At 26.7% G+C, this 26378-nt stretch overlaps 3 protein-coding genes and 1 long non-coding RNA gene across 9 annotated transcripts; 3 read left to right on the plus strand and 1 right to left on the minus strand.

The window, feature by feature from the left end:
* Positions 1 to 1529: 1529 nt before the first annotated feature.
* Positions 1530 to 14733, plus strand: LOC132937378 (protein PAT1 homolog 1). 3 transcript variants are annotated; one of them, XM_061004200.1, is made up of 14 exons: positions 1530 to 1853; positions 4065 to 4155; positions 4536 to 4612; positions 5497 to 5628; positions 5720 to 5868; positions 8768 to 8897; positions 9459 to 9594; positions 10170 to 10264; positions 10622 to 10765; positions 11186 to 11317; positions 12029 to 12163; positions 12233 to 12391; positions 12511 to 12735; positions 12880 to 14732. In XM_061004200.1, exons 1-14 carry the CDS (start codon positions 1821 to 1823, stop codon positions 13150 to 13152), a joined length of 1911 nt encoding a protein of 636 aa, XP_060860183.1. In that variant the 5' UTR covers positions 1530 to 1820; the 3' UTR covers positions 13153 to 14732. The 3 variants fall into 3 exon arrangements, with proteins under 3 accessions (XP_060860183.1, XP_060860182.1, XP_060860181.1); XM_061004199.1 differs by lacking the exon at positions 8768 to 8897 and having other exon boundaries at positions 5720 to 5854; positions 10625 to 10765; positions 12880 to 14733; XM_061004198.1 differs by lacking the exon at positions 8768 to 8897 and having other exon boundaries at positions 1532 to 1853; positions 5720 to 5854.
* A 1819-nt stretch (positions 14734 to 16552) lies between these two features.
* Positions 16553 to 19727, minus strand: LOC132934313 (ubiquitin-like-conjugating enzyme ATG10). Of its 3 annotated transcripts, XM_061000605.1 has the most exons (8): positions 19539 to 19727; positions 19333 to 19476; positions 19149 to 19264; positions 18899 to 18977; positions 17799 to 17900; positions 17640 to 17737; positions 17468 to 17565; positions 16553 to 17287 (listed from the first exon to the last, which is right to left on the minus strand). In XM_061000605.1, exons 3-8 carry the CDS (start codon positions 19251 to 19253, stop codon positions 17194 to 17196), a joined length of 576 nt encoding a protein of 191 aa, XP_060856588.1. In that variant the 5' UTR covers positions 19254 to 19264; positions 19333 to 19476; positions 19539 to 19727; the 3' UTR covers positions 16553 to 17193. The 3 variants fall into 3 exon arrangements, with proteins under 3 accessions (XP_060856588.1, XP_060856589.1, XP_060856590.1); XM_061000606.1 differs by having other exon boundaries at positions 19350 to 19727; XM_061000607.1 differs by lacking the exon at positions 18899 to 18977 and having other exon boundaries at positions 17807 to 17900; positions 19333 to 19727.
* A 230-nt stretch (positions 19728 to 19957) lies between these two features.
* LOC132934316 (uncharacterized) lies at positions 19958 to 23951 on the plus strand. Of its 2 annotated transcripts, XR_009663013.1 has the most exons (5): positions 19958 to 20108; positions 20489 to 20583; positions 22568 to 22682; positions 22748 to 23374; positions 23804 to 23951. It is a non-coding gene; the product is annotated as an uncharacterized LOC132934316 (long non-coding RNA). The 2 variants fall into 2 exon arrangements; XR_009663012.1 differs by lacking the exon at positions 19958 to 20108 and having other exon boundaries at positions 20247 to 20583.
* A 63-nt stretch (positions 23952 to 24014) lies between these two features.
* LOC132934314 (uncharacterized) lies at positions 24015 to 25876 on the plus strand. The gene is made up of 5 exons (XM_061000608.1): positions 24015 to 24417; positions 24494 to 24718; positions 24797 to 25026; positions 25096 to 25243; positions 25306 to 25876. The coding sequence occupies exons 1-4, from the start codon at positions 24395 to 24397 to the stop codon at positions 25119 to 25121; spliced, it is 504 nt and encodes a 167-aa protein (XP_060856591.1). The 5' UTR covers positions 24015 to 24394; the 3' UTR covers positions 25122 to 25243; positions 25306 to 25876.
* Positions 25877 to 26378: the final 502 nt, after the last annotated feature.

Consider the following 26378-nt stretch of genomic DNA (forward strand, 5'->3'; position numbering starts at 1 on the left):
ATATTCACTGGATTTCTCGTGTAACGGTTTTCTTATTTCCTAACGTATGACTGTAGATATTTGAACATTTTACTGAATGTTTATATTAGCATTTTCTATACACCATAACATTTTCCAAATATTTTGAGCTGTTTACGGACATTTTCAGTTTCCATTTTTTTTAGTATTTTTTCTATAAATATCAATAACATTTTATTTGTTAGGTAGAAAAACGTGAAAATGTTATGCATGGCTCCTGATATATCGTTCTAATAGCAGTTGAAAAATATTAAAAATACATAGGCAAAATTTTTTTTTATAAGCAGTTAAAGTTCAAATTTTGACAAAATTTATCAAATTTAAAATGTAATAATTATTTTGTAGTGAAAAATTTATAAAATGTTCAACTTTTGTAGATAAGGATTGAAAATTTAAAACAAGGTTCCACGTAAATAAGTAATTATATAAATTACTTTATTCACAATAATATCATCAAATATACTTGGTAATATCATAGGCTGACCGACCGTTTTCGCTCAGAATCGTTTTTCTTATACAATGATATACATCATTGAATTCAAATTAACACCATCCATTACAGTGACCCACTTGTAACCTACTGTACAGCAGATCAACATCCACTTAGTACTTACCCACCTTTTTTACATTAAAAGTTAATATGATATTACTTATTATTTATATGTCATTAATAGAAAATTTTTAACTTTTAAAAATGTGAAACTCGACATATATTAAATTATTAAATTATTCAAAGCTTACACATTCATTGAGCATCGATCATCCTTTTAAAATAAACAGTTTATATTTTCTTTTATCACATTCCTTAATATTTGGCACGAATTAAAATATATACATCTTAATTTTCGTGGCATGCGATCACTTAGGTACAACCCCTACTGTTCGTATCAATACTCAATATTAATAATGTTATTTTTTTAACAACCGAAAGGCCGACGCATATTAATTATTAGATATTTAGATATTTCATACGTGGACTTAGCAGTGGATGAGTACCAAAAAAAGTAAGGATGTCTAAGGCCCTGTTTTACAATCATAGTTTAAATCCCAGTTACGCCTAACCCACTGATTTTACCAGCCGAATTCGGTGGTTTAACCTTAGTTTAGCGATTGTAATACGGGCACTAGTAGATAGACTTTCAGTATTCACCCCTAATACTTTATAAGGGCCTAACTCAGTCTATGAACTATTTATGAACCAAATGTAAATGCAATAAATTATAATCGGTCAATGGATTTTGCACAATTAATATTAAGCATTAACTTCAATAATAATAATAACACACGCGATGATAATCCGTCGTCTGTCATAATAATACCGCGTTACTGACTAAAAGCTTGAATGAAATTATGTATATTATATTTTAATCAATGACAATAATCATAAGTCATAAAAAGCGTGTTATCAATACATAATAACAACAACAACGTTAACGCCAACTAAATAATTTTTTTAATTAAATAATTTTTTAGATTTAATATTTTAATACTTTTTGATCGATTAACCGGCTCGAAGTACGGTCTTTTGTCAGTCGTCGGCCCCGACAATGAATCGGTCGGGTGAATAACCGACAAGCGTCCCGTATCGAAGGTAGCCCGCCCCGAACACCGCCAATATAACCTCCAAATGCGTACATCGTCGTTGTGTCTTATCAAGTTTTTATCAATTAAAAAAAAATTCTTTAGTGCATGTTTTTCGTGTTAGTGAAACTGTGAAAGACTATGGCTTAAGTTCGGAACGAATCCGGCACCGCGAAAGATTTCAGACTTCTCCCCAAGAAACTCACTTATCGCCGTTCGCCATGGACGGTGAAGACTTTTTGACGGATCAACAGGTAAACACATCCCATTTTGACAGTCCAGTTCAGCAGTGTGTTCCAATACAGTACTGTATACTTCTGGTTTCAAACGACCAAACGTTCGAATCGTGAGCTTTAACATACATTGTTCTGGCCCCTGACAACTGGAGTCGGTTTGTACGAGTCCAGTGTCGTCCACTCGTTGGCAGAGCACTTTTGTGTGATTGGTCAGACAGTAGAATTGTATCTTTTAGTTCTGTTTCCAACTTGTTGCACTGTACTTGATCGGAAATGAATGCACTTCTACGTTGCGTTCATCCTGGTTTTGCTTTTTTCTCAATACTTATTATAATAGCACTTAGTCGATGCTTAAGTCTGTGTTGTTACCGTTGAATCGTGACCCATGCACTTCAAACCAATCAGTTCTACTGGACTAACTATTCTCATCTATACAAATTACGTTAATCCAAAACATTTATTCATAAACTAAATTAATACGTAGCTTTAAGTTATTTTTAATCCTGAAATGTTAAATTTAATAGTGACCCTAAGACAAGACCACAAATGTTAAACATTGTTTTTAGGTATCTTGTTATTACACTGATTCTGTTTTCAGTTTTTTAAACATGTTTTTGTTAAACATTTATCAAGAGTAATTTTTTATCAGAACTGAAACTAAGCCAATTATTAAAAATAGATGTATAAATATATGATTAATGTTAATAAATAATTCTTAGGTAGGTATACCAATTATCAAAAAAAAATGAGGTTGAATGATTTTAGCTCACTAATGTGTTGATATTTAATGAATCTTTTTGATTTTTCTGTATGTCTGAATTAACGACTACTTTACCTAAATATTTTAATTATGTTTCGACTTAGTACAGATTAAAGATTCATACTCATAAGTACTTTTATTCATTAAAAACCAATAAAACAATGTATTAATATTTTGTCGGTAACTTAATTGTTAATGAGGGTTTCCCTTTTGATTTTTTTGTGATTCCTTGCCAATGAATATCCCTGGTGACATGTAATAGATGACATGAAGTGTTTTAATTTTAAAGGAGTTTGAGTTCATAGAAAATACAATAAAGGTTTAAAAAAATGTCCTCATTGAGCTATGAAATTATTTACATTGTTGCTAACAAATTTATTTTGCTCTAAGGTATGTGTTTATTTTCCTCATGTCAGAAAAGGAACTTTTACAAGTTGGAAAATGAATAAATATTGTGTATATTGTGTATAGTACTTAAGTCACATTTCAATTGACAAAAAATAGTTATAGAATTTAATAAAAACTATTAGTATTGACATTTAGGTAATGGTCTAAGCTACATTTTATAGTTTTTTATTAATATGTAGGTATATGATATTAAGTGGTCAGGTGGATGACATAATATATAATTTTACCCTATGTCAGTAGCGTATTCAGAGGAGGTGTTTTGGTTGTGGAAACACCTCCCTCATCAGCTGTATTTATGCAAAAAATATGTGTTATATATGATTCAGTTTCTACAAAATGTGTTGTCATATGGTTCTATTTTATATTTGTCATTGTTAATTTGAAGGTTGATTGATGACTACAATGGAGAGTATGTGTTGGAATTATAAATAAAACACCCCACATCATGTACTATATAAGTAATCTATAGTAATAGAGTAATACTATAGCATATTTATCCTATGTAGTAGCCGGTATAGGAGAGTTATTCGGTTATTTATATAACGCCTTATAACACTATTGTATATTGTATCATTATACTTATTATTATAATATATGTATATCCAATCTTATTATTATATACCTATAGTTTCTGTCTATCTGTGTACCTCAACAGCATGTAAAACCTCACCCATGTTATATTAAAATATAAAATTTAAACAACCATCAAAAAATAACTTCTGGTTACACGCCTGTTCTGTGCTACAGTTTTGTTTTGTATGTTAGCATTGTCAACATATCTATGGATAAAAAAATTGCTTCTCACTACCATTGGTCACCATAAGTTATTTTAATATCACAATAATTGTAACATATTTTTTTTAAACTTTTTGGTGCTTATAAAATTAGAAATAAAATAAATACTATTTAAAAAAAAACTTTTTGAACAACATTTATAATAGTTAAATGCTGTCTTGTGTTAAAGTTAGCAAAATGAAAGTAAATATTAGTGTTCACTAAATGTCTTTAATATATCTGATTTTTATTTTAAATGTTAAACTAGTTTAATTGTTATTACATAGGCAAAGTTTGATGATGATTTCGAAGAAGAAATTTATGATGAAGACAAATATGATGCTCTTAATGATGAGACTTTTGGGAATGATATGTCAGGTAATATTGTGTATGGTGAAAATAGTACCTATATCTAATATGATAAAATGTATGTTTGATACTTAAAAAATACATTTATACCCATAAACATATTATGCACTGACTGATAATTAATTTAATTAATCTACTAATATTTATAGTATGAACACATTTAGAACTATTTATATTTGTCCTATTTATTTTATAAAAATAGAATTTATCTTAATTATTCTTAAACATTTCTACTTATCGTTATAAGTTGTTTTTATTTTTTTAACTTTTTAAAGGTAATTAATTTACAAAAGAATTAATATACTTTGGAAACTGTTTAAATTTGTTAATTTTGAAAACAATATTGATACCCAATTTTAATTTGTGTTTTAAAATATTTACTCTGGTAGACGGTGATTGGGAAGCAGATCATGAAAAATATGCTAAATACGATGAAGTTATTAAAAAAAAATGGCCTGATGGAACAGTAAGTATTTTATTTTTATTTATTTATTTGAGTAAGTGCTTGCAATTTAATATTATTAAATATACAATACTATATTGAAATTATTTTATCAGTTTTATCATTTTACAAATTCAGAATGTAGTATTAAAATAAACAACTTCAGGTTTCATAAACAATTTATACATAATAATGTATTACATGTTAAGAGCTAAGTCCTCAGTAGGCAATCAGCCATGCCATAAACAAATGTGTCATGTAAGATGGTATTGTTAAGTTCAAATAATGTCTAGTCCAGACAGTCCAGTTGTTTTCAACCAGCTATAAAAATATGTCAAGACATCTTTTTTTTTTTAAATTTTATATGTTTTGAATAAGTTATGAATGGATTGAACAACCATATACAGTAGATATAATGACAGTTTAAATGTCTATTGGCATAGAAAATTATTAAATTGAGCATACTTGTGATTTCAAATTTAAACAAATGTTCATTGAAACTTCTTTGGAAAAGTTTTGGGCACTCTTATGTACCTTTAGGAAATAATATAAAACTAGCAGTTAAAGCCTTTTTTCTTCCATGGCCGTCAAGGCTGACATGGTTCACAAACATTTTCTTCCAAAAAAGCGTGTCGTGAATCAAAAATGTGTCATTATTGGTCTATTTTGCATAATATATGACTAGATTAAATATAATATTGGTACAATGCACCTATATTGTATACTCTATTTATATTTTATTATAAATTAAACCTTTTCAAATATATTATGTCATTAATTAAACTTTCTAAATAATATTTAATTTTGAATTTTAGTTTGAGATAACATGATAATATATGCCTTTTTAAATTAAACAATTTAATAAATTACAACTAATTTTGACTAATTCAAATATTTTATTTTAATAGGAAGTCAATGATTATTTAGCCAACTCGATTCCACCTGATCCAAATGTATTCACCGAGTCTTTAAAAACATTACCAGATCTAGAAAGAGAACTAAGACAGTTACATACATTTAGCCACCAATATGAAGTACCGGTAATCTAATTATGTTAATATGTGCAAAACAATTATCTTTGTTTGTAAAATTATGTTGCTAATGCATTTGTCAATTATTAATTACTTTCAGCCTTTACCATTACCTTTCCAATATCAAAATAATTTTAATTTTGTTAATCAAAATTATGGTATTAATCTACCAAGTAATAATTGTGGTCCAATTAGAAGACCAATTCCAGTTCAAGGGTCAAATCCTATACCACACGTAAATAATTGCATGTTCTAAGAATAGACTAGTTATGTTTTTTATAATTTTGTTTGCCTTTTCAACATTGGTTGTTTATTGTTATTAAATTTGTTTTAGCTTAATAAATTGTGTGCTTAATAAATTACATATAATGTGCTTTAACCCTTATATTCCTGGCAGCGGGTATTTTTTAAAGCTTGCTTCTGTGTAATTAATGTAATTGTTTAACTTTGTGTACATTTTTGTTAAATATAAAAATTTAAGTTTAATCTGTGGCAGTATAAATGTAGATTTATATACATAACTTTAAATATATCAATTATATTAATTTATTGTTTGTATTGTATACACATACGTTGATAATCCTTCACAATAATAATACACATTAAAAATAGCAAGTATCATATTATATCATGTAAATATTATACCAATTAAATAAATTAGATATTTTTTTATTTGTTTTCTCGGTGATTGGTTGCTATTTGTATTTAATCTGTGTAAAACTACTTTATAAATAATTAATATTTGTTTTCAGTCTAATATACCAAATAATAATAATTCATATATGACAGTATAATATTTTAAATAACATAGACAATGTAATACTAAGTCAATATACCATATTTAACAGCAATCTATGCTATCAGCGCCCTAACATATTTTAATAAATTAAGTATAAAATCAAAACCATTTATATAATGTAATGACCTCTTTACTGGATTGTAAATTTGATATGTTATGAATGCTATTTTTATTGGTTCAAAGTTATGGATATTATGACCATACTGATAATATGATAAGGATGACCATACGTTTCGTTTAAAACGAGATTGTCCCTTTATTGAGCATTTGGCTCACTTGTCCCAACAAACTTCATATAGGATTATTTTTGACCTGTTTTTAGAAAATAGTCCAGTTTTAATCCCATAATCTCCTTATGTGCATAAAAGAAAAAACCTGTACATAAAACGAAATGCACAAAATAATATTTTTTCAATTTTATATTGAATTATTGAAACCAAAATCATAATTGATAATTTTGTAAACAATAGTTTTTGTTAACAAGTGCCGAGTGCTAATGAATAATTGTCAGCAATGAGACATGTTCTATTAGTGTATTGAAAAATTAAATTATGAACCCACACAGTCGTCACCATTTCCAATGATGCACCTTATTTAGCAGAGAAACATAAACTCAATAATATAAAAATTAGTTTTGATTTTTTTTTAGAGTTAAGCCTAAATTGTAAGACTTTTTTTGTATATGGTAACCCTAATATTATATATTTGTATACTGAAATTGGAGCAAATAGATTATCAGTAATAGTTAGTTGAAAGTATCGACAGGTCAAGTTTTATTACTGAAACCAAATAATCATAAATTCAATAAATTTATTGAGATTGCATCGTAATGACCATTGACTTTTGTTTACACTTGTTTCCTGTCCCATCAATAATGAAGTTTATTAATAAAAAAGTCAACTAACTTTCTTTGAGTGAACTCATGAAAATGTGTCAATATAGTAACTATGTAAAAGAAATAAAATTAAAAGTTTATTTCAAGTGTTGATTACGTTTTATAGTATATAAATATAAAAGTTTTTAGATTTTTTATGATATGGATACAAATATTAATGAATAATAATATTCAGCAATGAGACATGTTCTATTAGTGTATTGAAAAATGAAATTATGAACCCACACAGTCATCACCCTTTCCAGTGATGCACCTTATTTAGCAGAGAAACATAAACTCAATAATATAAAAATTAGTTTTGATTTTTTTTAGAGTTAAGCCTAAATTGTAAGACTTTTTTTGTATATGGTAACCTTAATATTATATATTTGTATACTGAAATTGGAGCAAATAGATTATCAGTAATAGTTAGTTGAAAGTATCGACAGGTCAAGTTTTATTACTGAAACCAAATAATCATAAATTCAATAAATGTATTGAGATTGCATCGTAATGACCATTGACTTTTGTTTACACTTGTTTCCTGTCCCGTCAATAATGAAGTTTTTTAATAAAAAAGTCAACTAACTTTCTTTGAGTGAACTCATGAAAATGTGTCAATATAGTAACTATGTAAAAGAAATAAAATTAAAAGTTTATTTCAAGTGTTGATTACGTTTTATAGTATATAAATATAAAAGTTTTTAGATTTTTTATGATATGGATACAAATATTAATGAATAATAATATTCAGCAATGAGACATGTTCTATTAGTGTATTGAAAAATGAAATTATGAACCCACACAGTCATCACCCTTTCCAATGATGCACCTTATTTAGCAGAGAAACATAAACTCAATAATATAAAAATTAGTTTTGATTTTTTTTTAGAGTTAAGCCTAAATTGTAAGACTTTTTTTGTATATGGTAACCCTATTATTATATATTTGTATACTGAAATTGGAGCAAATAGATTATCAGTAATAGTTAGTTGAAAGTATCGACAGGTCAAGTTTTATTACTGAAACCAAATAATCATAAATTCAATAAATTTATTGAGATTGCATCGTAATGACCATTGACTTTTGTTTACACTTGTTTCCTGTCCCGTCAATAATGAAGTTTATTAATAAAAAAGTCAACTAACTTTCTTTGAGTGAACTCATGAAAATGTGTCAATATAGTAACTATGTAAAAGAAATAAAATTAAAAGTTTATTTCAAGTGTTGATTACGTTTTATAGTATATAAATATAAAAGTTTTTAGATTTTTTATGATATGGATACAAATATTAATGAATAATAATATTGTATGTACTGGTTATTATTTTTAGCTACAAATATATATATGCATGCGTGAGTGCATGACTTGTTTTGCAATTATTTTTTATAATTATATTGCTAGTTATCACTAGTTGTGTTAAAATTGTATGTGTATTAACATGTTAATCATTACTAACTCATTGTTTTCATAGAATGTTTTTCAACGCACCTCCTGGGTTCAGAGAAGTAAATGTAAATGGACATATAGACGATATTTTGACTAAACCTCCACCAAAAGTAATTTCATCAGCCATAAGTGTAGCTGACTTGGAAAGACAATTGGTATTTTTATTTTATTGAAAAACTTAGTATTTTAAAGTATTAATAGTATTGGGATTTTGGTGCCCAAATAAGTGATCATAATGAATTCAAAATAATATTGTAGAAATGTGAACAATTAGATTAATTTAAATTTTAAATCCATTTAAAATAATAGTTAACAAGTGATCTGAATTATTATTTTGTAAATTATGGTGTGTCATAGAAAAGCTATTAGAAATAAAAATGGCAAAAAAATTTAAAAATTATCATGAAAAATTTAGGTAATTATATGGATAATAAATTGTAAATATAACACACAAAATGCATCAAAATCTCAGCACTATTTAATGATAAACATAACAAAAGTTGGTACCTATGTGTATTTTTGATTTAAATGTATCTCATGTTTTTTTTATGTGTTAATTTAATTATAATTAGACCGTTATTTCAGTATACCTTGATACACTGTCTATAACATAAATATTACTTTGTATTGAAAATTATGTTTTATTTTCACTGCTGATATGAAAATAATAGTTACTTCTTAATAAGGTTATAATTAACAATTGATATTGTTCATAGATCGATGCTGTAAAAGTAAGCCCATCTTACAACCGTCCTGTACCAGAGGTAAACCAAGGATATTTACCTTTTTCTCCGTACTATAAACGTGAAATTCCTCAGTACAATTTACCAAACGTTCGTGTTGTACCAAAAAGTAATTTTTTACATCATAATTTTACATTTTTATTTGGTTTTTCTTAATAAGATTACAATGATAGGGTTAAAAGTTGTTTTTTACTATTTAACCTTGATCGTAATATTTAGGGCTCAGAAGTTGTGGGAGTTGCATATTTTACTGTATGCTCTTAATTTATAAAAGCTGTCTGTTGACTAGTCTGCTGCATAAGCTAAAATCTATTTTACACAATGACAAGATTAAAAACAAAAATTTGGAATTTTTAGATAAAAGGAAACATTTCCTTATTTTATTTTATGCATTTTTAATATTTACTTTTATTACCTTATGTATTTTATTATTTAAAATAAGTATTTTTCTTGTGGCATGATTTATTACTATTTTCGTCAAACCAGTTTTTCATCAAATTTCTTTAATATTCTAGATATTTTTAATAAAAGAATAACAGGTAACATACTATTATGTAATTAATAATTATTACATTTTAATTTATTATTATTTATCAATTTTAAGTTTCATGACTTCTGACCTCTAATAATAATAAAATTATTAAATTCTCTTGTATATAAATGTCTCGTTTTTTTTTATTTCAGATTTTCCAAGGAATAACAATAACGTTCCAAGAAACCTTATAAATAATGTTAAAAGATTTAATACCAACATGGCATATCAAAATTTTCCTAAAATGGTTAGTTATACAATATTTTTTTTTCCAGATTAGTTACTTAGAAGACCTATAGAATCAGGTTTTAAATATTTTGGTTCTAAGCTTATCTAACAGGAAGTTATCTAAAAAATGTACCAAACAAGAAGTGAAGTGACTGTGCTGTTTTCACAGCCATCAGAGATAATTTTTTAAGTTCAACTCACCAACATTTTATTAATTTAATCAAAAAATAAACTCTGAACACAGCCATTGTACACGGACTTAAACTTAAAAAACAAAGTTCTCATTTCCAGGCCACATAAGAAAGCCATAAAAAGTCATCCCTGCTGATTTTATAATATTTTATATATCTAATATATTATTACACATTTTTTTCAGAAGAATTACACATTTGATGAGCAGTCGGATTTTACTGATTATGGTGCTGGGTTTATGACGGTGAGAGAAAAACATTGGTTGGCCGGAATACAAACTATACAGTTCCATAATAGTAACCCATTAGAAGAAGATTACTATTTTACGGTTAGAAAAATAATGCAGTGATTACCAACTTAGGATTAGTGATTATCTCTAAAAATATAAAGTTTAATTTGTTTTTATGATTAATCTTTTTAAACATGTACAATATATATAATATCAGATAATAGTTCTAAAATAGACAAATATAGTCAATTTCCTTGTACACTAAAATATCATTTGATTTTGATTTTCGAATAGTAGCAATTGTTTTGTACTCGGTTTATCAAATTATTATGGTTACTATCTGAAAATCGATAACAAATGTTTAAGAAAGAAAGGACAGTTATAGAAAAATGCATTTATTTTAATAATTGTTCATGTTTATAAAGCAAATACATATATAATTAAACTCAATATTTAAAAAAATTATTACTCCTTTTATGAAATTTGACATTATGTTTTACAATATTTTACAATTTTCAGATGTATCAAAAGCGTCATCATGGTTCAAGTGGGCCAAAACCCAACAGTAATTTTCATCAACCAGATACGCAATCCAGATTTAACAATTCATATACACAATTACACTTTGAAAATTCTTTAGGAAAAGTCTTGGTATGTTACTTTTATAAATATCCTGAAAGATTATAAATTTTAAAGAGTAAGCAACTATTATTCATTACAATTTAAAATTTTTGATGGTTTATAACCAAACAGCTTTTTAAAATTATTGAAATTGAATAATACATTAAAACCATGTTGTTTAATCTGGCTTTTAAACTAAACTTTTTTGTTAGGATATATTGTGTGACCCCAAAAACGGGGTACACTATTAATCAGTTACTTAAATTACTCAGTACTCTATACATAGTTTTAAATTCTATTTGTGTGATATGAGACTTAATTATTGGATCATAAGTTCCTACGACTCTATTTTTCAACTCTTGTGTTTTGTACAACTTCACTTTTTCTGTGTACCTTGTTTTTTGGACACAGTGACACATGGTATAATAACCTTAACTTTCAAAAGAAGTTAACTATTTCTCAATAATGGAAGAAAATTGTGTACTAAGTTTTAAATTCATGAAATCCTTATCTGTATGATACCAATGCTCAATAATATATAACTATTAAAATGTACTTTTTTTCATATTTTACTAAATGTTTTATGGTTCAACTTTTAAATTAAAAATTAACTTTAAATTCCAATTTTTATTCAAAAATAGTCTCCAAAAATTGGACAATATTAAATTTTAATGGTTAATTAATTTTAAATATTACATTTTTTTATTTTATTAGTTGTGTATAACATATAAATATTTTTAGATTGGCAGTGTGATAACTCCAAGAAAGATGATCGATATAGAAACAAATGATTTTGCACCCTCTTCTGCATCCTCAACAGACCGAGTTGCAGTTGCCCAAAAAAACTCAAAACAAATCCTTTTAGAAATTGAACATGTTGGTTATATTATATTTATAAATATTTGTGTACAGTTTTCATCAAATATAAATTGTATTGCTCTTCAGATGTATATTCCACTTCTGAAAATAGAACAAACATACTATGCAATAAGGAACAAAGCACAAGCAGCACCAACTGTACAACAATACATTGATGAACTAACAGAAATTTTGTCTAACCATTTACATCACTTAGTTTCATATGTGACTATACGTAAAGGAAAAGTAAGCAATGCAATAGTATTTAAATTAACAAAAACTAGTTTATTTTTATAACTATGATCTATGACTGATATTGAAAACGTATAATTTGAATTTAATTGTCTCTTTCATTTGATTACTAGCAATTGGTACACAGAATTTTACCTCATCTCAAAAATCCGTCATTTTTATGGAGTGTATTTTTCGGCCCTTCAATTTGTACAATTATTTCAAAAGACAATGAAGATCAATTATTGTTACTATTTTTACCGTACATAAGACAATGGATATTTTGCTTATGTCTTCCGGAATTGAATCAAATTGCAGAGTATTTAATGAAAAATCTTGCATTTGTTTTGATAAGTGTTGTAAGTAGATACTTATTTTTAATCCTATTAGAAAATAACATTAATTTAGATGAGCTGTTTTAAAAATTAACAATATTTGTATATTGTTATAAATAATAATATGTACTTATTGTTATATCTATTAAAATATATATTTGCTTTTAGTTTGGCATATCAGTTATAGCAAATATGATTGAACGAGCAGAAGAAGTTCGACCCACAACAGAACGAAAAGTATTGAAACAATGGAGTATTTTCATTAGCAATGTTATATTAGTTGGTTCAGAAAATACAATACAAAGACCAGTCATTGGTTTGGATAAAAAAATTATTGAACAGCATCTGACATACTTGCCGTTAGACCAATCCGTTACAATTGAAAAAAAATTAAACCTTATTCAAAGAATTAGTTTCTTGGGTGACACAACTAAGAAATAATCACAATTCATGACATATATGATTTTACTTTTTTGTAGTAACAATGGTTATCATTATCACTGCATAAAATGATACCACAATATATATATTTCTTTGAGAATCTTAGGGAAAATTGTAATCTCTCTTGCACTATATTTTCTGGATATCTGAACGTTGGTGTTGTATATAAAGTTGGAAGTTTTTTGATTCAATACTATTAATCTTATTGTGCATTGTTAAGCACTTGAGATTTTGCTAGGTTTACTATACATTTTTCACCATAAAACATGGTTTATTTTTCATTTTTACTTTATATTTGTTCCCAGCTCATTAATACTTAGTACAATACGAAACAATTTCTTAATATAATTAGTTAATTTTTATGTTGATAATCATTTTATCAAAGTATAATTTTAATTTTGCATTAAAGTTATTTTTTATTAATACTTATTTTTACATTAATGTGGTTCCAATGATAATATTAATTAAAGGAACATTTTTTTTTTTATAATTTCTATTAGTTATTTTCAGAAAATGATATTTAAATAATATACTAACCAATTTCTTAATATCATAATTCCTAAATATTTTTTAAACTTAATTTATTCTAAACAATGATCCAATGTACATTTTTTTTTGTATTATCATTATTTAAAATTGAATTCACTAATTAATATCTTCTAAGTAATTAAATGTGTATGAAATATTTACCATTAATTATTAAATAATTTGAGCTCTAAATATTTTGTCATCTACAGTAGATATAAATCCTATACATTTATTGATAAGTTGAAACACGTATGGTAAGTGAACGTGTTAGTTCATAATCAATGAAACTAATTTCTGAATGAAATTTAAGTACCTATTAATTATTGTGCAATTTCAAATTTAATTGATCCCTATCATTATGTTTGGGTTTTTAACTATTTATGAATTGAATTAATAAATTAATACTATATTATTATTATAATATGATATTATTGTCTTAATACTAAAATAGAAAATTTGATATAACAAACCACACATTAAATAATTTACAATCATTATGTCAATATTACATTTATGTATGAAAAGATACCGTTAAATAAAATAATGGTAGTGTAGAATAAATTATTATATAATATGTAGATCATATACTTAGAAAATCTTTGAAGATAGATATTTAATTGTGTTGAATTATGGTTTTTTTTCAAATTTTAAAAAATTTAAAGATTTTTAACAAACTTATATGATAAAAGTATATTTAAAATATTATCGCCATTGATGTATTGTACCTAATATTTATTTAAAATTGCGTGATTTTCTTTATATTATATATTATTTTAAAAGTCTCCCTGTATTGTAAATGTTGCTTAGTGAATTTTTTTATTTAAATTTTTTTTTGCATGTGTATAGAATATATATACCATAGTGCTGTATCATGTGGATTTACCAATTTTTTTAAATATAAAATTGGCAAATTCTCTTGATACACTTTGTGGATGTAATATACAAATATATATATATATTATATAAATTATGTGTAATAAAATTTAGTTTATTTATATGTCTATTTGTATAATTATTTTAGAATTTGTTATATGTAAAATTCAAAAAATAAAAATGTATTGTTTTTAACTTCCTAATTTCAGTATTGTTTATTTTATAGAATTTGATTAATTTTCTTGCCAACATTTTGATTGGTAGCAGATAATATGACAACATTTGAAAATTATATGATTATCAAATTTTAAAAATGGTTTTGATACCCAAGCAACTTTAAAGTATGGACTTAAAATTTTTATAAATATGATGAAACTAGCCGACCCGTCACAGCTTCGCCCATGATTGGTTGTTTATTTTGGCTCCGGAGGATATGTATAATTTTTTATTCAAATTTTATCGTTTAATGTGATCGGCAAGTAAATATAAAAAATGGTTAATGAAAACGTATTGAAATTTTTCTAGCGGTATTAATGATAAATATATTTTGCACTACGTTGCCAGTTAAATGTACCAACTCTATATGACTCAAACTTTGTTCAATCCGTTATTTAATATTCGGTGTATGGTGTTCAACATTTATCTTAACTTTACTGTTGCCTGGAATAAAAATTCTGATTTACAACAGTAGATTATCAGGTAGGCAATCTACCTGCGGTAGATCGCGGACCCCGTGCTGTTTGTACGTAAATGTATGATTTAACTCTTAAGTGTCAAAGTTATACAAAGTTTATCGTTTTTACTTAATTCCACCTACGGTGGATTAATATAATCAATTAATACAAAATCTTAACCTAACCGTACCAAAATCCGACGAATAAAAAAAAAAAATTATTACTATTACACTATTATTATTTTAATTTGCAACAATAAACTAAATTTTTTATTATTTAGTTTATGTTTTTCTGGATAGATGGCGCCACTATTGTATTTTTGACATCACTATTTTCTACTTTTCTGATGGATTTTCCTAAAATGTTCTTTCATAAGAACCTTGTCCTGACAATTACTAACACAACAAAAAAAAAAAAATCAACCAAATCGGTTCAGTAGTTTCGGAGTTTATCCTGAACAAAAAAAACCGACTTCATTTTATATAGTAGTATAGATATAGATATTAAAAATGTATAAAACCTATTAGCGAAATATGTCTGTAAAATAACGTATGCATAACAGAAATACAAAAACAAATTCTGATCATAAATTGTATAAATCTTAAAATTTAAAATCCTACATTTTATACTATTTCTGTTAGAAGAAATTATATTCAATACAATCTGTGTATATTATAATTAGCAAAAATGTTTGGTATTTATTTATATCATTGTATGTTAACAATTAATTACAGATAATGTATACAAATCTAACAGGCACAGTTGTAAGACTTGTACTTATATTATATGTTAGAATGTCGGGGATCATGCATAAAAAATTATATACTAAAATACAAAATTTCACTAACATATACATTATTAGGAAATAAACTTAAAAGTTAAACTCATAACTAAACCAGTAATAAAATATTGCATTAGCTCAAACATTATGAGTGTACTTTCAACTGAGTTTCAATGCTATACTAAATACTTGCAAAAATGTTCAAGTGTTTTTGGGGGAGGGAGCTAGGTTATTTTTATGGAATCTGAGAAATGTCATTCTTATAGTACAAGAAGATTGCAAACCTTTTGACTTTTTGCAATCGATTTTAAAAAATTTTACGTTCCTAAAAACATTTTCTCTCAGGATGATGATGTTTTAATATCAAGTTTGTATTTTGGTAGTTTACTTTGTCCGTATCCCTTGTAGTTTTTAAGTAATAGTACAACACAATAATTTAGTTAGGTATTATACATTACTCATCAGCAAACAGCAAATACTTAATGTACCAATACAATATAAAAATTAAACTTAATTGAAAAAATAAATAAATATAGTTCGCATGTACTGTTCAATCGATATATACTGTATTCAACATTTATCAATACATACTAAAATTGATTTGGTTTTTACAAAATATTAGTTAATAAATATAAAATTATAAACTAATAACATACATAACATATTAAAATTGTATCATATCATTTTAAATACAAACAATAATAATTTGATATTATTTATTATTATACTCTGTTTAGATCGTAGCTTGTGTGTGGCTTGTTCCAGTAGTAGATTCGGTAGAAGAAGCTTCGAACCACCACATATAAAAACTGGTTAACCTAGCCCCCCCCCTTAAATTGTGCCTATGGTTGACGCAAATATTGTATTTAAAGAAATTTCACAATTTTTTTTTAAATACAACAAATTGCATAAATTCATTAATGTAAAATTGAAAAATAATATAAAAATATTTTTGCTTGTCGTTAAAATTTGGCCAATGTGCCACCTATGGCATAGATTTGTAACTCCAGTTATAGTACATATTTTACATCATGTATCGAATCAGATTTTTCCCAAGCCCCTCTAATTGAACCTATGATTAAGAATCACTCTTTATTTGTTTGTAATAAAATACAATTTCATATTTCATTAATAATAATTTTAATGATGAATTAAAAATTTAATTAAAAAACAAATTAAGTAAATTTAACTTTTGAGCCTCTGGTTTCCATATGATAGGTCTATTTCCAAACCAATTAGAGGACTAATAGTACTTAACCATGCTATTAGGGGATTGAACCTAAACAAATAAACATGGTATTAATAATTAATTATAGTTATACATTAATAAATAAAGTATAATACAAAATAATATATACATAGATTTTATGTAGAAATGTAACAGGCATACCTAAATGGCTAAATGATAAAATGTATATTATTTAATAATCATTACTTAATTTAAAATCCTTCAACTCACTCATAACTATTTTTTGAAGAAAAACCTAACATCTCTAAAACATGAGTATTCTTACAAGGGTGTAATCTGAAGAATGGTGAATTAGAAAATGGATGCATCTAAAACAGTAAAAATTTGATTATTGCACAAGTTTTGATTTCAGGTGTATTTCTAATTAGAAAAAAGTAAAAACCTCTTGAGTTATAGCATTCCACTTGTCATGGACTACATTTTGTTTTAAAAAAGAATGCACCAAAGACCACACATGTTCTAATGAAAGTAACTTTCCATCTAAATATGAAATTCAATTATTTCTATCCGGTTTTAATTTGGTAAATATTTAATAAATTACCAGTATACCACATATTAAAGAACACATCTGGGCACGAATAACTTGGATTGTACAATATGTGATATTCACAAACAATTGGAATTTTGTCTTCCGTAAGAGGATCTAAAAATAAAATTCTTTAATTACAATATTTATTAATTTATTATTTTAATATTTTAAGAGAATATCAGCACACCATTTGTTTTCTCTCTCTGGCCCAGCGCAACATAGACAAAACGCATTTACGTAGAATTATTTTTTCTATGTTTTCAAATAATCTTAGAGTAAAATCACCCATTGCAAAAAAGATAGAGAATAATATTTTTGAGGGAATGACAAATCGATTTGTCTAAATATTGTTTCAAAACAATTTAAACATAATTTAAATGTACAACATTCATTTGTTTATTTTGAAAGGCGAATACAAAGTCAAATAACAATAAAATATAAAATCAATATGTCATTCCCTCAAAAATATTATTCTCTATCTTTTTAGTAATGGATGATTTTACTCTAAGATAACATAAAAACATAAAAAAAATGATTCTGAGTTAATGCGTTTTGTCTATGTTGCGCGTGGGCCAGAGACAGAAAACAAATAGTGTGCTGACATCCTCTTAAATTTTATTCAGAGATCATTAGGCTACTTTATAAAATGGCAAATAAAAATGGTGTATGAAAAATTCCCTTCAAATAAGTATGATTTAATAATAGTGACCAGTGTTAATATGCATACAAAACAGTTATATTTTATTTAAAAAAGAAATATTGCTCAAAACAGAAAAACAAATTTGGTTGGAACTAAAGCTTTATCAAAAAAAAGTATACACATTACTTATTATCAATAAAAATATGAATAACATGTTAAAAAAAATGTATCCAGTTGCAATTCAATTATACATCATTAACAACTAATATAATGTGTAACAAATATTAGTAAAACTATTATTGTAACAACATATTTTCAGAAATGGGGTAGGAATGTAGAATAGAATATCAAATTGAGATTTTAATTATACAATGTATAATATGTCATAATATAACTATTGAAATTTAAATAAATATTCCTATAACAAAATTATCATTGTGACATGGTCGCAAGTAAAAGTCGATAAACTAACCTGAGTGGATAGATTTCAATGAAGATTTATTCTTTTTTTGTATCTCCTTTTTTACTAGATAATTAATAAAATTTCGATTCTACAAAAAAAAAATATTAGACAATGTAATTATTTATGTAATATTAAATGTTTTATTTTTATTACAGGTTGTGATTAAATTGTGTGTAGACAAAAGTTGTTTTGTTGAATTCATTTGGGAATTTTTATGGTGAAAAAATAATATAAATTTTAGTTCAATTGGCTTTTTTACCATTGGACATTGGTATTGACGTAAACTCCAACCGTCATCTATCGAGTCCGAATGATATTTTAAATCTGTAGCGTACTCGACAAATTGCTGGTATGTCATGCTCATGATTTGCGTATCTACAACAATAACAATACAAGATGAACACGCCGATTCAATAACTTTTATAGAAAACTGCGATGCGGACCTAAATCATATTATTACATAGTTCGATTTCACTCTGGTCGGACGCGCTCGTTCAATACTTGTCGAGAAAACTAATTGAGATCTGCCGTCGATAAGTTTTACAACGCATTATGACAATTTCTGAGGTACGAATGTATGATGAAATCTAATTCCAAGAATAAAAATCCACGATGAATTTTATAATAAATGTTAAATATTAATACCTACATCGAAATATTCGAAAAATCGAAACCCCGGTGTCACGAACAGTGGTTATCACTATATTTTATCAGTCGACATTCGAATGATACCACACATATAGATAACACATTTTATTATCTATAATACATTATCTATGATGATACGCACACCGCGGGTGTAACGCGGAACTCGCTCGACAGAATAACACGTAACCGTGCTCAGCACGTCTACTGACTGAAAGACATTGAACTCAGCCGCCGGGCACTGTGGCCAGCGCTACGTCGGCCGCGGTGGCCGGTGGCAGTGGTTAGACGGTATATCGTTAGGATTGGCGCGCTCCAAAACCGTTTTTGCTTTTCGTTATTGTCATTAATGTTGTTTTTCGGGGTGCCGTGGCCCGTGGCCGTTGTGACCGTCGTCTACATTGGTCGTCGTTGTTTGGCTGGCCATCGGTTACCCCACAAATGATATTAAGTTACCAGGGTCCTATACTACTCATGACGGCGGCGGCGAAGACCGGGAAATATGCTGCACGGCGGTGGTACGCGTTCCGCCAGAACGTGACGGCGGCGAAGAGTATAGCCGACTAGGCCCCTGGTACCCAATACAATATTTTGAAGACTGAATTCATTCACTAAACAACATTTACCAAAGACATATAATATTATCAATGATAATAGTAATAATAATAATAATATTTGTTATACTGTTTATTATTATTATTATTATTATTATCAGTTATCACTTTTTTTATGATATAATTATTATAATATAGTATAATATTATTCACATATTAATATATTATTAGCAATTATTAATTAATATAATTTTATTATTTTATGATTTACCATATTATACAATATAACTGTGACTAGGGTGACTTTGCCTATGAAAAAAATCAATGTACAATACGGCGGTACATCGGTGTTTAGTGCATCTCAGTTTTAGCATGACAAATTAATTACATTTTAGTGTAGTTTTTTAGTGTACCACTGCACCACCGTCCACCTGAGTTAACTGGAAAATTTGAATCGGTGTACATCACTTTGGGAATTAGTTCGACATCGGCAAGGTGGGCATGAAAATCTCATAGTTTTGATCTACCTGTGGCGGGTTAAATATTGGATATAGTACTTGAAATATTTTCGAACGTGGTCCAAACTACTCTTTAAACTTTCCTGATATCTCTAAGAACCATTTGTAAGATATTCGTCAAATTAGTTGAGTTGTTTTTGAGTCTATAATCTATAAACATACGGGCAATGGCGTGGCAAACTTCATTTACTTATGAAGCACAATAATTTATATTAGTAATTATAAATACTTATATATAAATAATTACTTATTTACGTAAATGGTAACTGAGAATGATTAGCTCAGTCTTACTGTCTTAGTGTGTACTTAATAAATTATTTACTACACTTGAAATGCTCCTAGTTTCCAGGATACCCACCACCATTAAAGCTGAGGCACGTGCCTTAAATAAAGTCCTTTGTCACGCCACTGCATACGGGCATTGCCTTTGTTTTATACTTACGTTTAATTATTTGAATAACAAATAAATACTACCTATTTTATTTATTTAAAAAAATCCCCAGCAATGCATTGTGAGTCGGCTAGTCTTAGCTAGTTTTTGTTTTTTAATTTTATTTATGTAACCGATGGCAATCCTAATTATTTGATGAGCAAAAACTTTAAATTTACGTAAGTCACCCAGAATTACAAAATTCCATACGTAATAAAATCAAACGCATGTAAATCGAAACAGAATTTTTCAAGATTATCTGGAATATAAAAAAAGGCACTTAAATACAGTATGTATAATTATATAATATATACATTGTACATAGATAGTGGCGGACTGGAAAGCATACGGTGGTCTACTGTCCATATATTTGAATATACCATATTGTTCTATACGTACGAAAAAAAAGATGTATACCTATAGTTATTCATTTTTGAATTATCTACAACAAAATAAGAAAATCGTTCAATAATAATTGTTTGTTAATTTATTGGGTAAATATCCAATATTGTTGAAATTAGATCTTCAAACGGTCATTAAAATTATACAAAGTTTGTCAAACGTTTTCTAAAGAATAATTTAAAAAAAAATTTATTATAAACACACATTAAATTTGAATGATCGTTTACAAATCAAATTTTGTTGAAATCAAATATGAAAAATATCAATTTTGATCATTTTATTGTAATTCAAAAAATATTAACTGTATAAATTTGAAATATTTTAGTGTTACAAAAATGATCATTTTAAACACTTAATGAGATCTTGAAAATATTGAAAGTAATTTTGAGCTTATTTTAGGCACTTATAATGATATTTCTACAGATATTTTCATTTAGAAACATATTTTATTAAATATAATTATTTTTAGAAAGTTACTTAGTTTCATTGGTTAGAAAATAGAAATCTAAAAAATCATAAGTTTGGATATTTAACCCTGTATAAAAACAATATTTTTCTGAACATGATGTTTTTTAATTTATTTATAAGTTTTTTACAAAACCAATGCAATACTTAATATACAAATAGTATCTACTATCTATAAACACAAACTGAAAAACTAAAAATACAATATAGTATTTATTTAAATTTTAAAGGTTTTAATAAGTAACTGGTGAATATCATTGTGTTTCTCGCATTATCATCCATAGTATTTTACTATTTGCATTGACTTTAAAATAAATATAAAATACCTAAGTATTATACATGAGCTATGTCTGACATGAGTAGATGACTAATTATTAGTGTGAATATTTAGTCTGCTTCTACAGTTCTAACATAAAAAGAACAATAGGTATATACTTCTTAATATATCACAATTTCATCGAAATATATTTACATTTATTTAATAGGATCTTTGATGTGAAGTACCTATCAGGTGATGATATTTAATTGTAACTTAAGATAAATATTGACTATGGAAAATCAACAAAAGAAGATTTTCCTAAGTGAATAATTTTCTTCTGAATAATAAAATATTATAAGTAATATACGTACATAAATACATAATATATATAATAATATGTATTAGATATAGTTCTGGAAGTGAATTTGGTTGTGAAGCTTGATAAAAAAACAAGGAAAAGAAGATATGAAGATCATAAACAAGTTTCAGTATCAAATATTCAAATTCTTAGACTTTGAAAGTTAGTGAGGAATTTTTTTTTTTTGTATTTAATTATGATAAATAATACAAATGATTATTTTGTAGTGCACGTACCACTGATCAGGTTGCCACTTTCAAATTTTTGCGGAAATGAATATCTCGGAAGTTTTTGGGCGGGGAAGTATAGCGAGCGCGGGGGAGTCGGAAACGGCCGAGCAACGGGAACGACAAGTCCAAATAATGGCCGCCCGGGTTTATGCTACTGTATAATACAAACCCACTTTTCTATGTAAACGTAGTAATGACTTTATGGAATTGTGAAAGCTGCGGATAGTTCGTGGAAATTCATGAAAGAAAATCGCAGAAATCGTCATCGATGTTTCATTTCAGAGAGTTTATAACTCCTAATTTCCACGGAACTTTCCGTCATCGATACATCCTTTGAATTTTTCAATTTGGATATTAACGGTCATTTTTCTCTTATACTTTTCGTGTTTTACACATTATAATTGCACTTTGCTTGTCCGTTGTTTTTTTTCCTATAGCCTTTGTTTCGCGTACAATCGCGTATAATGAATTTCAATAGACGTACAAAACTAATATATTTAATGACTGTCTCCACTCCTATGACACACACCTACAACCCATTCCGTCGTTTATTAGATGAGTATGTGGACTGCAACGGGTATGTGGAAAAAAATGAAATCGCAATCGCCACCGAAAATCTAAAAGGTTAGTAAATAAATGCACATAAATGGTTAATACCTAGGCTGAGCAAGTTAACAATATTTTTGAACTCAGTTAAGTTAAGTTAAATTTATATTATTATTATTTATATAATTTATATTATATACTGTATAGGCAGGGCCGGATTTTGGGGAGGGCTGAGTGGGCTGCAGCCCAGGGGCCCCCACAATTTTATGATATTTAAATTAAGATACAGAAAAAATATTTTTTATTTATATTTACATGTATATGTGCACATTTGTCATTTAATTAAATAATATTGAACTTTATTCGGACATTTCAAAAATGATACAATGATTAGTCAGTCTCGATCTTCATTATATTAATCTAAAATATCCCTAGGTATATATTATTAAAGAATAAAAAAAAAAAATTGTTCATTGAAAATAATTATTATATTAATTTGTTATTTAGAAAGTTTAGAATAAATTATTTACAACCCAATTCTTCAATATCCAGAAATATCATCCACTCCAGTACTTGGGAGGCATTGTATCGCAAAAAGGATTAAAATTGAAAGAATTAAAAAACAAAAGATATTACAGTTATGGACCACCAATAAGGCAAGTATTTTATTGTTGTACATGTTACAAATAAAAATAACTTTATAACTTTTTTTATGTAGATTTCCAAAGCACTTTCGCATGCCATGGTCCATTTACATAGCATTGGTCACAACACAGTGGACATTGCAATGTTGCAGACGGCGATTGAAAAAAATGGAATGTTTAACCTAAAGATAAAAGAACATATTGTACAAAGTAATGCAACTATACAAAACTACCTCTTCTCAGATACATACACACCTACGAAAAGAAATATTTACACAACAATTTTCAACATCATTAAAAATAACAATTACGAACACATATACTTAGAAAAACAAAATTCAATAATTCAAAGCTACATGGACAACAATAGCAATATAAAAAAAACAAAAAAATCATTCCAAATAGCAGAAAAAAAAAAATACAAAAAGTGATTGAAAGTAAAACGTTAAAAAAAATGTTTGACTTTGACAATATAAGGTGTGTAAAAATATATTATAACAAAAAAAAAAAAAAATTAAATAACTATGTACATTTCAAATTAATTTGTTTGCAGGGATTTGAATTATCAATTAAATGCAGGGAAAGAAGACTACCCTTGGATTGAATTAAAAATGAGGGATATAAAATCTTCAAAATATTTAAATGTACAAAATGAACTATTCAAATTAACAATGATGATAAATATAGATGATGATCTTAAGGTGGAAGACCAGACAGTCCACAATTGGTTAAAAAAATGCATCATTTTTCCATTTAGCAACATGGTGGATGTCAAATAGTAAGCATCAATGTTCTTTGTTTTATAATGTATATCCATATAATATATTCGTAAAAACCTCATATTGTTCTATTATAGCCATGATGAAATTGCAATTTGTTTAGCAAACGATGTAATTAAACAATACAATGTATGTGCACAGTTAAATCTATTATGTACATTTCAACAAAGGTTTTATAAAAATTTAAATGATGCTTATACTAAGTACGGGGAATTCGTATTTAACAATACAATAAAATACGAATTCCAAAAAGTACTCTATAAAATTGATGAAGCAGTTTACAGGACTTTTGATATAAATGCAAACCGTGAGTGTTATTATTATTATTATTATTATTATTATTATATTATATTACTTAATAACCTTTGTTCTACAGATATGAGTCTCCAGAAAACCGGATGATGATTGATGTCGGGGATTATTTTGTAAAATTCTATATGGACCCCATATATTACTGCAATCCCGATTTCTCATACATGGAGATTCTAGTGATTGGTTTGCTCCTTAGAAATCAATTCTTAAATGTAAATGTATAAATAATTAACACATATAACAAATATTAATACATAATATATTATTTTTTCAGATCAAAAAGTTGTACACCCAGTTCGTAACACTGACACATTGCTACTCTCTAAACTATGACTCTACATTAAATCATAAACACTTAAAACATACAATAAAAACACTTGTAGACAAAAAAATAATAAATAAAATAACAAAATACAATAAATCACCATTCCATTACATTATAAACACATCAAACCCTGCAATAATAAAGTTAAAAAAAAATTCTCCCTTATTAAAACACATACTTAACATAAATGAAATCAAATTACAGAAAATCAACAGACATATTAAAATGAATAATCCATGTAACATTAAAAAAATGAATAAAAAAATAAACTTTATTAAGTACATTATTAATCAGTTAACTATACAAAATTTTCAAATTCCCTCCTCACAATTAACAACTTTTTATCACAATAATCTTCTGTCATACAAAAAAAAAAAATCATACACTAATTAACCACATTAAATTAAATTCATTTCCTCAAAATATAACATCTACTTTTCACAACTTCACTGATTCACCCCCATTAACCCCTACAATTGAAAAACCAATAAGAGTGATAGAGAGCACACCAGAGCGACTATAGGTCCTTATATACTTCAGTCAATGTAATTTACCTTTTTTTTTTCAAAATGGTTTATCTAATTTGGTTTTTTTTTCATTTCAGACCAATAAGAACCGATGTGTTATATGTATTGAACAATGTATGAATTTTTTCCACTTCTTCCACTTTATCTACAAAATTATGTACAATATGTACATAAGTGGTATTTCAATCCATGCTACAGATAAAACTTAAAATCGTAGAAGAGGAATACATTTATGAAGATGATATAACTTAAGTCAAATAAGAAGTACATGGTCGTAAAAGCTATATTTAAAGTAAATACACAATTTAGTAATTTTGTTTAATATATTAGAAGTATTGGAATGCTAAATATCTGAAACTGATGTACACTATAAAAGTGATGAGTAGGGCTCGGATTTTAAAGGAAATGCTTCTTTTTATATATTTAAGATAGAAATCTAATTTTTATACATAAATTCGTTTCAAGTCAATCTGATTCCAAATTAACGAATTTATT

This window comes from Metopolophium dirhodum, chromosome 1 (genome assembly GCF_019925205.1).
Source record: "Metopolophium dirhodum isolate CAU chromosome 1, ASM1992520v1, whole genome shotgun sequence".
Taxonomy (NCBI): Eukaryota; Metazoa; Arthropoda; class Insecta; order Hemiptera; family Aphididae; genus Metopolophium; species Metopolophium dirhodum.